Source organism: Bacillus rossius, chromosome 14 (assembly GCF_032445375.1).
Source record: "Bacillus rossius redtenbacheri isolate Brsri chromosome 14, Brsri_v3, whole genome shotgun sequence".
In the NCBI taxonomy this organism is placed as follows: domain Eukaryota; kingdom Metazoa; phylum Arthropoda; class Insecta; order Phasmatodea; family Bacillidae; genus Bacillus; species Bacillus rossius.
This window is the reverse complement of record NC_086341.1, coordinates 29,973,271-29,986,832: the sequence shown is the minus strand read 5'-3', so window position 1 is coordinate 29,986,832 and position 13,562 is coordinate 29,973,271. Positions and strand designations below refer to the sequence as shown.

Genomic DNA, 13,562 nt, shown 5'->3' with positions numbered 1-13,562 from the left:
AATCTAGCGAATACACGACTCGTATACCTTTCACTCAAAGTTACAAGATACTTCATTTACATCGTTTCGAGTAACATTGTTTTTAGTAACCAGGTGAAAGATATTTTCACTGTAGCTTAAATCATATTTAAATTTTAAATTTTCATTTCTTGTACAGCTAGTTTTATAGAAATACACATTATGATGTAAATATTTATATTATACCTATGTAAAAATATTCTGTTTTAGGTCTCATGATATTCCCGTTGTTTCAATATATTCCGCAAGTCCAAAACCTGCAGATGGGGTGGGCTGCTCTAAATGGTTTTCTACGCCACAAAGAAGTGCTCATGGGACAACAAAATTGATAGAATTATTTGCCGAAACTTCTTGTTCATCTGATATAACAGACTTAAATTCGCGATCAGAATTTTCAAATGATATTACATCATTACCACCAACACCAAATAAAGATTCGGCTCCCTATAGAGGTGTTTCAGAAGAAGTGGAGATAGGGACTGGGGAACCTGATTGCACAGCCAATGACTCAATGGATATATTAGAACCTGAACTACATGGTCGCAGGATATTCGATGTGAAAGGCCTGTTTTCGCAAATTTCAAAAATATGCCAACTGCTCTTTCAGCAACATGGAATTCTTTAAAGAAGCAAGACGAAGAATGCAGAGCATTTTTTTACTTTCGGTGTTCAATGTGTGGAACAGTTGAAACACTAAATACAGAGAACCCATAAAAACAAATTTCAGATGAATATTAATGATGCTTGAACTACCGGCATGCTGATAACGGGACAAGGTTATGCACAAATGAGGGACATAACATCAACATTAGAAATTCCATGCATGGCCAAAGAGACTTTCCAGAGGCACCAAAGGAGTTTGTCATCGGTGATAAACAATGCCGCTTGGGAGGAAATGGAAGCTGCAGGAAAGGAAAAATATTATTTGGCCATATCTGGAGGTACTGTTGACGAAAATGGCACACCCATTATTAAAATAATAACTGATGGAACTTGGTGCAAAAGATCGTTTGGAATTTGGAACTAGTTACAGGGCCTTGTCTGGAATGGTGAGTAAATAGTAATACACAATTACATTTGAATATGTGTGTATGAGAATGTGCGTGTGTTTAAGCGAACATTTCATTTGTTGTCAAAACTTACTTTGTACTTATTTACAGGCTTGTATTATTGGAGCGCGCAGTAGAAAAGTATTATTTGCAAGCACTAGAAATTCCTACTGTTGCATATGCGCTCGATCTTCCACTAAGAACGAACCATCACATGAACATATTTGTTATAAAAACTGGTTAAAAACACCAACAGCGATGGAAGCAGATATAATTGTGGAAGGTTTCAAAAACAGCATGTCAATGCACAATTTGAAATATGGGTACATTATAGGTAAGGTCAGAACATAAGTTAGCACTTTGAAAAATAAATTTATATATGTATTTTTAGATTTTTATATTATCTTTCCAACAGGAAAATATGATCTTATGTAATTTTTAATCGGGTAGATTTGGCACGGTTTAATGAAGTGGCAATATGCTATAAAATGACAGTTACCAATTATCAACATGTGAAAACTATATACTATTTTGGAAAAATATGGGTAAACATTTAAAGCAGAACTGTAAGTTTTATTACATTAATTTCATTATTCATGTAACCGAACCACTTTTATATTGAGTTAACGTTCGAAACTTCGCTTTAAGAACAGTTCATATTTTAGCTTCACGTTATATTGAGCACCCAAAGTTTTAAATTTGTCAGAATTTGTTTTAAACTGTGATACTGTTTAAAGTTTATTTCTACAACCTGTTTGTGTTAATTCAAAATTTTAACATATTTCGAATTGTGATACACGGTTTGTTGTGGTCATTTGTTTTCAATACAGGAGTTACATTGTTATGCGCACTTTTTCATTACTATACTCTTCTTTTACATAAATATTTCCGTTTATCATGTGGTTTTATTTCGTGCATCGTGATTCTTTTACATTTTTTTCACGTAACACGACTGACATCTCTATTTTACTTCGTTTGAAGAAACCTTCCTAGCTACTTAAAAACAAGTACACATTCTCATCAATCCTTTTTACAGGTACTTTCTCAGAACTTGAAAGTTTAAAAACGGACGACTAAACTGATACGAAACAGTGGTTATTTTTATGTAACCCAATATGTTATTATTAAAAAGCTAGAGCTACTTGCCTATTCTAGGTATTAAATTCATTTCAATACTTTAAGAAACATAGTAAAAGAGATAAAAAATAGTTATAAGTTAAAGGAAGATTTTCGTATTCAAACACAATTCCTAAATTTGTTTAATTTGTTTAATTCGTCCAAGTGGTTAAGTTTCTTAACGACTTTTTTCAGTGATATAACTTAAAATATTTATCAACAAGCATGATCCGTAGCATGAATATAATAACATTTCTGTTCTATATGTACTGTATTGATAATAATATAATCATACACCAGAACGGCTCATGATTGCAATTACATCACTTTCTTTAGGGTAGTTCGTAATGAATGTTTTTTCAATGCCAACATTAAATATGTGTTAATTTACCTATAGGAGATGGAGACAGCAGTGTTATGGCGCAACTCACAAAAGCCCAGCCTTATGGACCAGAATTCACCATAACCAAAATTGAATGTTCTAATCACATACTCAGAAATTACCTTCGGCGAATAAGAGACATAAGCACGAAAACTAAGAATCCTGTTTGGCAAGTTCCACTGAGTGCAAGAAGAGCTATTACTGTTGATAGGCAACTTCGTTTGCGGTCTGCTGTGACAAGTGCTATGAAGTACAGGGCTGGTCAAGCAGACTTAACTTTACAACAAAAGATTAATGAACTGAAGAAGGATATACAAAATGGCCCATTCCATGCTTTTGGAGACCACAGCATGTGTCAGGAACGAGGGTATTTCTGTACAGGTCCAAAGCAAGATGAGGATAATATAGTTCCAGATTTGAAAGTAGTTGGTATTTGGGATGAGATTTTAGCAGCCAGAAATATTGTTGCTTCCCACGCAGCTAGCCTCATTCACAATGTTTCAACAAACAGGGCAGAGTCCTTCAATTCCATTATTTGCAAATATGTAAGTGGAAAGAGAGTGAATCATTGTCTTCGTGGAGGATACAATATAAGGTGTGATTTGTCAGTGATAAATGTAAATAGCGATGGCAGAACACAGGGTATAATTCACAAGAGTTTAACAAGACACAGCCCAGGGAAAATTTGCAAACAAAACATTCTAAGTAAACAAAATTCAGTTTCAAAGCGGCGTAAAAGACGCAATCAGAAACATATAATACGAAGAAGAAAACGTTTGGTAATGAGTGGCCCAGACTGTCATTACGGCATTTTTTGTGTTTCTTTATTTTATTACAGACCATACAATGAGCTCAGCTTAAACAAAAGTTATTGATAATTTTATTTATGGATAATGTTTTTTTACTCATTTATTAGTTTTAATTTATTTCCAAACTATTTTGTTTTATTAGCTTAAGCAAGCATCTTTCAAATAAAATTTTTTTGTAGCTTCCAAACACTTTTAGCATATATTATTCTAATGATTATCGTAATTTAGTGAGTTTGGATTATTTTTATGTCTTTCCTGGTATGTTAGGTCTTTTGAGATCTAGGCGACGTTTTTACACCTTGAGTAATTGAGCTTGTGTTTCTGGTAGTGCATGTTTCACAGTTTTCAATGAACAGATTCTTAAAAATGTAAACAAATCTGACAATGGAAATCGGTAAACATAATTTCCATAACATTATTATGCTTTGGTGTTGTTCATACTGTATTTTACAGAAGGCGGTTAAAATGAATATGATTATGTGTATTAAAAATTCGTTTACTAATGTACTGTCTAGTTATGCTGCTATGTCATAATTAGCAACTGCGTAGTATTGTCACTGAGACAATTTTCTATGACATCAATAGAAAACAAATATTCATCTAGATTTGTAGAAAAGCAAGTTACTATTGTGAGATCATTAATAGAATTTTTATTATTATAAACTCTGTACACATGAAGTGCATTTTTTATAATCGATAATATATAGAAGTGACAAAAATTAGCTCCTCCGCATTTATATACTTGAATGCAGTAGCAGTTACTTATTTTGTAGCCACGAAGATTTGTAGCTGGGATTTCTATGTTTTCCAGCCAATTCTCTGTCAGACAGGTTTATCATACATAATATCTAGATACATAGTTAGGCAGTTTAACTTATTTTTAGGCAGATTTTTTAACGAATTAAAGAAAGTAGTTGGTAATGTTTAGAACAATCAGTAATATCCTGTTGCTTGTATTTCTTGCAATCGGCTGTTTTCAATAGCATATTTATAGATACTGATTTTCGGAAAACTTATTTAAATGTATAATTCAAGCATGAGTATATTAACTATTGCAAATATTCACATATTATACAAAACTAAATGATACAAAAAAACCAAAGAAGCCATAAACATAAAACAGAAATTGTTTGGCGTAAACATGTTCATTTTTCCCCACCATATTTTCTTTATAATATAAGCAAAGTTGTATTTCTCACAAAGTAAAGCTGTGACATGAATCGTCAAAAAAAAATGTTCGTTGGGAAAAAAACTTATTTTTTCTGTCAAATCTAATTACACGAACGCTCACTAAGTGTCCATCATAGTGCGTAAATCAGTTCAGGAAACAACGGTTTCAACCTCCAAAATTTTTTTTTCAAAGCTGAATTTTTGCACAGTGGTAGAGTCAACTATGCTTAATAACATACCGAAAGTTTACCGCTGTAGTTATTGTGCATATTACGGAAAAAGTGCAGTTAAGTCCTAGATGACAGCGACTTGCAGCAATACATTAAAATACCTTCCATTCATATAGTTTTAAACGTAGACTCTCCGTAAAATCATCAAAATAATCTGGAAATGCTATTACCCACATTCACATTGAAACAAAGTCAGAAAGGTAATATTAAAGGTGTGATATAAATCTATTAATTAATTTAATGAGTTTTTTTTATCTCAATCAAGGACATAATAAACTGATTATAATATTAACGACTGGTCTGACGTAATACCTAACTACTTAATTGAAAATTTTTGAGAATTACTTAAGCTTTTAAATGACATACTTTGCAAAACGCTAGCGTAAATTATTACAATTCTAGAGCGTTCCGAGCGAAATAATGTTGCGTGGGTACGGTGCTAGAGTCGCAAGAGCAGGAACGAATTTCGCTCTTACGAAATAGAGATTTCTGGAATTTTTTACCCACACAGAAATTGAGTAAAGTGGTAATACCATTCTTTTTTAATAACATGTAAAAGTTTACCCCGTAATCCTTGTGCGTCACACCGAAAACGTGCAATAAAGTCCTAAATAATATTTTTTGAGCGTTCCACAATATTGCACTCCGTAGACTTCATTATTATATAAAACATTCAGTAAATAAAACCATATTAAAATAAAAAAATTCCACATTATAAACCTAATTGAAAAACATCTCTTTATATTTTTCTGAACATGCAATATTATAATAATATTAGGAAAAAGTATTTGTCATTACAATTTAGGTATAAGGAATGAAAATATACATTACATAAACGTGCTGACTTTGACGTAAAAATTGTTTAAAAGACGTGGTTGTAAATTTCGTAAACTTTGAATTGGCATATTTTGTAAGATACTGGTACAACTGGCATGACCGCAGAAGCGTTCCGAGCGTGGTGTGCGTACCGCACTGTGGCGGTGCTAAAATCGCACGGACTGGGACGATTTTCACTGTTAGAAAACAAAGGTTTTTAATGTATGGAAGATTATTCCAAATATGAAATTTGGTACAGAAGCATTAAAAAGTATTCTTAGTGACATATAAAACGTTCACCGCCGTTAACCATTTGCGTCACACCAACAGCGTGCAGTTAATTCCTAAATGATATTTTCTGCAACGATCCAAAAAAAATGCTTTTCATAGATGTAATATAGATAGTTAACTCTCAGTATGGACACCAAAATAATCGAAAAACATTGCCATATATAATGACAGTGATAAAAATCACAAATTTTGTAACACCTTATCATTAATAGACAATTAAAATCATTGAAGTTAAGAAAACATATTCTACTCAATTTTATGGAAATATAAATACAAATTACATAAATATGAACAGCCCGACGTAAAAAGTGATTAATGAAACGTTGTTGCGAATTTCATAAGCGTAAATTGGTATATATTTTATGAGTCTGGTATGATTTTTTCCGACTGCTGGAGCGTCCTGAGCTGCGTAGTGTTTCCAACGCCAGCGACTCATAGCATCGCTGCAGTGCGGTACACTACGCAGCTCAGAACGCTTCAGTGGCCAGATAAATTGTACCAGACTCTAAACAAGTACACTAATTTAAAGGCAAACAAATATGCAACAACGTTTATAAAAGCGTTTTTTCCCATTGAACTCTTATAAATTTTACAATTTGTGTTTATTTTTACATTAAATAATATAATTATGGTTTTATTAACTTTAGTATAGTATAATTATGGTTTTATTAACTTGTCTATCAAAAAAATATCTAAGAATAATGTAATTTTTATCACTATAGCCATGCACAGCAATGTCTTTAGATTATTTTGTTGTTCATGTTGAGAGTACACTACATAAATTGCATTTATGAAATGCTTTTTTGTAGATCATTGTAAAATATTACCATTTTGGGCTTAAATGCACTTTTTGGTGTAACGTTCAAGGTTTGCGGCGGTAAACTTTTAATATGTTACTAAGATGTGTTTATCCTTCCACTGTACGAAATTTCAGTTTTGTAATAATTTTTCAATGCATTAAAAAGCTTCAATTCATAGGAACGAAAATCGTCCCGGCCCGAGCGACTTCAACATCGCCGCAGTACAATGCACACTACCACACTCAGAACACTTCTGCAGTCAATCAATTATACAACCATCTTAACAAATATACCAATTTAAAGCTTAAAAAATACATAAATTTATTCATCTTAATTTTCATGTCAGTCAATTTATATAACTGCAATAAATAATTCCATTCTTCATATATTCGGATAAAAATCTTTTCCTAATATTATTAAAGAATTGCATGTGTAGTAAAACATATACAAACTTTTAACTTTTAATTTTATTACGTAAAAAGATGCTTTTGTAGACAGCAGTAAACATAATTAATAGTAATAACGTTTACGGGTTGAAAATATTGTGGATCGTTCAAGAAGCTATTATTTAGGTCTTAAATGCATGTTTTTGGTGATACGCACAAGGTCTACAGCGGTAAACTTTCGGTATGTTATTAAGCATAGTATAATCTACCACTGTACAAAAATTCGGCTTTTGAAAAAGTATTGAGGATGAATACTTTGTTTCCTGGTCTAATTATAGAGATTTAACGAAGGCTGCTAGCCAGCACACAATTCAACTTAAAATAGCTTAATCATTTATGCTAAATATTTTACAATAGACCCCTTGATTTATTTATTTTAGATAAAATAATTGAATTATAGTAATGATATAATAAAAGATATAAAACCTGACTTTGTAGGTACTTAACGATTTATATTTTCGTACTTTTTATGAAGCATCAAACTAATTTTTTAATATTTCAAAATCTTAACACATTTTCGGATAAAGGCTTGGTTAAAAATCTTGCATTGTCTGGTTGAAAATAAAATGATGAATTAGGATTATAAACAATAATTAATTGGTATTTATATAATTTTAAATTTAAATACTATTTTTTAATATAATATCTACCAACAGATAGAAATCATATGTCTCTTAGTGTTTTCGACTGAAACATTGCTAACAGAAATAATTTAAGAGTTGATTTTTAAATTGTATAAAGACTCGTTCATAAAGGAAAACCAATAGAAGTATATATATATATAGATGTAAATTAAATACACTCTATCGTATAAAATAGATAAACAAGACCAATTATAATTAGTGACGCTATGTCGCGCCCGCTGTGAGAGTTACAACCGCCGCGCCACAGAACGATACACGCTGTGACACTCGGGCCTCTCTAGAACGCAAACTTATTAACCTAGACTCTTTATAAAAACACTACCTTAAAGCTAAAAGGATACACAAAAACATTTATAAGAAAATGTTTCGCATTAGGCTTTTCAGCTTTGTGTAAATCATATTTTTATCAAGGGTGACAGATATAAAAAAAACTATTTTATGATTTAATCCATGCATATATTATCTTTAATATTATACTTTGGAATATTTATAACACGAATGTATAAATAGCGTTTCTAGATTATTTTGATAAGTTTACGGAGAGTCTACGTTTCAAACTGTATGAAAAAGAAGTATTTTAATGGACTGCTGAAAGTCGCTGTCATCTAGAACTTAAATGCACTTTTTCGGTGATACGCACAAGGTCTAATGCGGTAAACTTTCGGTTTGTTGTTAAGCATAGTCAACTCTACCACTATGCAAAAATTCTGTTTTTGAAAAAAAATTTCGATGTTTGTGCCTTGTTTCCTGGACTAAATGCCGTGGGTAGCAAGCAGACAGGCGAACTCCAGCCGTGGCCCGCTACGCTGGCCACCAGTTTTTGTTATTCCCTTGCCCCTTTCCTTTCGCAGTACGGAACGAAGGTCGTGTACGGCCGGAGAAGAGGGATAAGCCGAGTCACCCCTACCCCTCCTGTTGTAAAATACGGAAGAACACAGCAGGGCAGGGGGGGGGGGGGAGCTTGAATGTTTCTTCGAACCACCACGGCACTTGGTGGAAGAAACACAATTTTTGAGCGCGGCAGGTCATTTCAAGGCTATGTAGGCGGGCCCCTTAAGTAGTCTGCAGCGCCCTTCTCGAACCGACGAGAGCAGCTGTGACGAGTCGCGTCATCCTGGGCCGACCCGACGCCCGAACAGTCGAGAAGGGCGTTGCTTGCTCACGTCACTTAACGCGGCGGCCCGCGGTATTCCCAAGGCCGCTCAGCGATAGATAACGGTGCCGAGGCAGAACGAAGGGAGGGGAGGGGTTGGGGGCAGAGGGGTAGTGACGACCCTTATAATCCGGCCAGGCACGCGTGACATGCCTTAAGTCAGTGAGGCCACGTGGCCGTGCGGGGCCGCCAGCCAGCTCCGAGCCTGGCATCGCGGTCTGGTCTCTCGCGTTCGTAACAATAATTTATGGCTATGAAATAAATCAATTGCATTTATTCTTATGCATTAATCTTATAATTATACAGTAACTTTATTACCACATTAAAAATAAAACAAATAGATTAGTTACATTATAATAATTAAAAATTATGTTTATCTTAGGAAAAGGTTAAATTGTTAGTCTTAATTCTTGAGTGAAAACAAACAATAGCTCCTTTAAAGGTAATTTTTAACCTTTTATGGTGTCTTGAAAAGTCTACAAATCTATGATAACATCTAATTTGTATAGTACTAAAGCTGTTAAAAATCACACACAACAGTAGAATTAAAAATGTAAAATTTACATTTAAAAAATTGAACCTAATACAAGTGTCATCCATCCTGTCAGTATTTTTAGTTCTGGGTGGTTAGGGGGCGGGCAAATCCCATCCCAATGGACCATCACGCTTGGCATAAGTAGACAGTTTCTGTCCAGGCCATGAGTAATATAAGCGAGCGTGGCCAAAATACGTGGAAGACCGATATCGGAGAGGTTCTGGTTCCGTAAGTCGCCGTGCGTCAGCGGCCACTTTGAGGTTTTCCTTCCTATCTCTGTGGTGACAATGGAAGGAGAAAACCTGAAGTCGAAGTTCTACGAAACTTCAGCGGGGAGGAAGGAAACTGTTGTGAAGCTTCTGAGTCCTCTCCTCTGCGACCTTTGATACCGAGGGGATAAATGGCCTTCGCTGCTGACGTTATCTCTGTCCCATCGAAAACGAAGGTATAGCCTGTGTCATACGTAATTTGACAGTACCAGCTGACACCTGCGAAACATCCCATTGGGTTCGTTTCCGATAACCACGTGAATATGTTTACGTACATGCACTGTAAGAAATTTTTGTAAATGGAACAGAAATATTCACCCAAAATTACAGATATTCGTACACATACATAAAAACAACTGTATCACTATAAAATAGTGTTCGCAGTAATAAGTTATTTGTAAATCGGTCGCTGAATAGCTTTTCAGTGTTAACTGCGCACATCAATGAGCATAATAAAAAAAATATATTTAAATCATTGAATACTCGATTTCTTTTCAATTTTTTTTTTTACAAATTATTCTTGAATGAAACATCAATTAAAATGTAAATTTATGCGCTAATTTTTGTATGAAATACTGACTATTATCTCGATAAACTTTTATCTGCAAAAATAACCAAAGTCGTGTGTTACAATATCTTTCTTCTAGTGCTTCTATTACAAACTGATTCTTTTTATCTGGTTTCCAAAGGAATCTTTGGTAAAAGTAGAAAAATTCTTCTTTTCTGTGTACAGTGTTGACAGAACGACAGTGGCCTAAGGATACACAGGTCATAGTGAAGTAACAGGACACATACTAGCCTATACATTTGACCTGGAGTTATATTTCTAGGGATAAAAACACAATGTTTTTTATTTCACCGACGTTTCGGAATATTTTCGCCTTCGAGTGGCTACAACTGTGCAACGTGCGCGTCGGCATTCAGTCGCCCGCCGGCTCCTCCCCTTCCCTCCTTCCCCTTAAATCCCCCTCCCGCCATCCCTTTTGACGTCCGCGTGACGTAGGCACCTCCTTCCAGGCCTACTGAATGCAACACTAGCGCCATCTGGATTTTTTATATATAGGGCTGATTTTCATTTGCTCGTTATGTTCTGTTCCGGGAGCGATCGCCGTGAGGGATGCTTCGGCGTTGCGCCATGTTACGCATGGCTAGGATGTGCTTTCTGGTCGGTGTCTTATATTATCTTGATAGTTCAGTAGTTTGCCTTCTGCCTCCATGTCTGCCTTCTTTTTCTTTTGGGCTCGTAAAGCAGTGCTTGCAGAACACCGACTCTATTTTGTAATTATCTGTTTAGCATTGCCGCACCTCTCACGTCCGGACAGACAGCATTCTCTCTGGAGTTTCTTGTATGGATTTTAAATAACGATAGCACGTAAATTGTATACTGACTATTTGTATTGATCACTGTACTTACGTAATTTTTGTACTTAACATTGCTCCCTCTTTATGGGCAGTTCACTTGTCATGAGTTGTCCCTCCATATTTAAATGAGGCTTGAGTTAAATAATAATAAAGTTGTGTATTTCTGTTACGATATTTATGCTTTTCTTTAGGGTTTTTTTGCTTAACTTTTGCACAACACGTCTGGCACTCTGCCTAACCCTATTACTAGGGCCAATGCTTTTTTTGTCATTTACCTATTTGTTAACATAATTGAGGTAATTGAATTGGACCCTCCCCCTCTCCTTCGCGACACTTCAACTGAAAAGCCATTCAACTCCAGGCAATGGCTGCAAAAATCTGCGACCTTTAAAAACTAGTATTCTTTGAATTATATAATTTTTTATTACAGTGATGCCAAATATGCATTTTATGAATGACTGAATTGTGCAACTTGGCGCATGAATTTTATTTAAATGTAATATAATTATTTGAAAATACATCACAGTGAATCTGGCTGAAGTTATTCTAAACAAAAAATAACTCGAAAATGGATACGGTCACAGCGTTGAATTTTGTTTAGTTCACACAAAAAAAACTATTGATCAATATCGCAGAGACCAATGTTGCGAAGAGATTTTCACCACCCACTCCCACGCACAGATACTGCTACCAAACTGTCTTATTGTCAATGAGAGACCAAGGGTTATCTACTACTGTAACCGTGAATGAAGGAGGGGTGGGAAAGGTGGATGGTTGTGGAGAAAAGTGAGTGTTTACGAGCAAACTCGTGACATTTACATTGAAAAATAACGCACGATGAAGGCACGAAGACGCCCTGAAAGACAACGCTTAGGCCCCTTCTACAACTAATCCAGACCCGCGAGATATTTACGCTTCGCTATCCATCTGTCGCTCCCGGAATGCACGGAACCGTAACAAAACGGCAACAAATGGAGCTTCACGATTTCGAATAATAAAGTTAATTAAAAAATTTGAAATAAAAAAACGGTCAAACAGTCTAATTTTACATATTAAATATAAATAAATCATAATGTAATGATAAAACATTATATGTATGCTTGTACTTGAAAACATTTGTCACGTGTTATTAACGCAAACACATATGGCTACCACCGCAGATAAATACTCCGCTTATATTGGTCGCACGGAGTAACGTAAACTGAAGAGCTGACCATTGCCGATATAAACCGTAATATCGTATATTAGTCCAGTCATTATATACATTTGGAAATGCAAATGAACTGAGAAAGCTAAATTTTGGATATTTCTTGGGGGGGAGGGGGGGGGGCCTAGAAAAGCTTAACTTCAAATTGTCTACCAAAATTACCTTGTGCATTTTCCTCCATCTTGAAAAAAGGGTTAAATTCAGTTTTTTCATCATAACTCGGTTCCCCGTTGAGATACGAAAATATTTATGCAATACGTTTTTGTTGTTTTTTTACGATATAAAATTAAGGTCCTTTATATTTATCACGTATCGTTCATCGTTATTGAGATATCGATCGCAAAAACCATAAATTTGGGGAGTGAAATTAGTTTTTTGCTATTTTCTTTTTTCCTCGTGAAAGATATCGAAAAATGTCTAGTATCAAACATGTAGAGCGTGTTTAGACCTACAATATAGTTTTTTTTTATTTTAGACAAAAATTAAGACCTTTAGCGCGCCGCAAAGTTGGTACGACTGTGCTCAGATTTTATTTAGCCGCTGTTTAGCCACGGTTGTATCCACACGTCAAAATGGATGGAAGGTTGTTCAGTGAATTATTTCAATACAAAATAAATTAATAAACCACCCAAATTATAAATCAAACACATGAGATTTATTGATCAAATGATTTTTGTGTATTAAAAAATAATAATTAAAGGCGGTCTTTTTTTTTCAAATATTTTTCGTCGTTTTGATGGTCCTAGCTGAAGAAGTTCCTCCACGGTAGACTCTTGGAGTCGTGAAGACTCTTTAACCGCATGAAATTATGCTGTGACGGTCGAAATGTCATCATCATCATCATCATCATCATCATCATCATCATCATCATCGTGATCGTCGTTGAATAGAATGTTGACTCTGGCGACGTTGTTGCATGTTTGTCCACTAAAGTGCAGGAAAATAACGGAGCAACTAATTCCTGCTTTCCTGCACCCACAAGCATTTGCACCTCTATGGCGAGACGCACATTGCAGCGTCGGGCGGGCTGCGATCAACTTTGCGGTGCCCTGGAGGTCGTAATTTTTGTCAAAAAGAAAAAAGAAAAAATGTATTGTAGGTCTGAACACGCTCTACACGTTTGATACTAGACATTTTTTAGATATTTTTCACGAGAAAAAAGAAAATATCAAAAAAACTAATTTCACTCCCCAAATTTATGGTTTTTGCGATCGATATCTCAATAACGATGAACGATACGTGAAAAAAGTATAGGACCTTAATTG

At 34.8% G+C, this 13,562-nt stretch overlaps 1 protein-coding gene across 1 annotated transcript; it reads left to right on the top strand.

Annotated features, from left to right (window-relative positions):
• Positions 1 to 756: 756 nt before the first annotated feature.
• LOC134539039 (uncharacterized) lies at positions 757 to 8,035 on the top strand. Its single transcript, XM_063380725.1, has 4 exons — positions 757 to 1,067; positions 1,179 to 1,401; positions 2,581 to 3,306; positions 8,019 to 8,035. The coding sequence occupies exons 1-4, from the start codon at positions 1,005 to 1,007 to the stop codon at positions 8,033 to 8,035; spliced, it is 1,029 nt and encodes a 342-aa protein (XP_063236795.1). The 5' UTR covers positions 757 to 1,004.
• Positions 8,036 to 13,562: the final 5,527 nt, after the last annotated feature.

Excerpts from the sequence above, each read along its gene's own strand:
- LOC134539039 (XM_063380725.1), top strand. The coding sequence starts at position 1,005 with ATGGAACTTGGTGCAAAAGATCGTTTGGAATTTGGAACTAGTTACAGG. Across the intron at positions 1,068-1,178 it reads ACAGGGCCTTGTCTGGAATG|GCTTGTATTATTGGAGCGCG; the intron begins GTGAGTAAATAG and ends ACTTATTTACAG. Across the intron at positions 1,402-2,580 it reads GAAATATGGGTACATTATAG|GAGATGGAGACAGCAGTGTT; the intron begins GTAAGGTCAGAA and ends ATTTACCTATAG.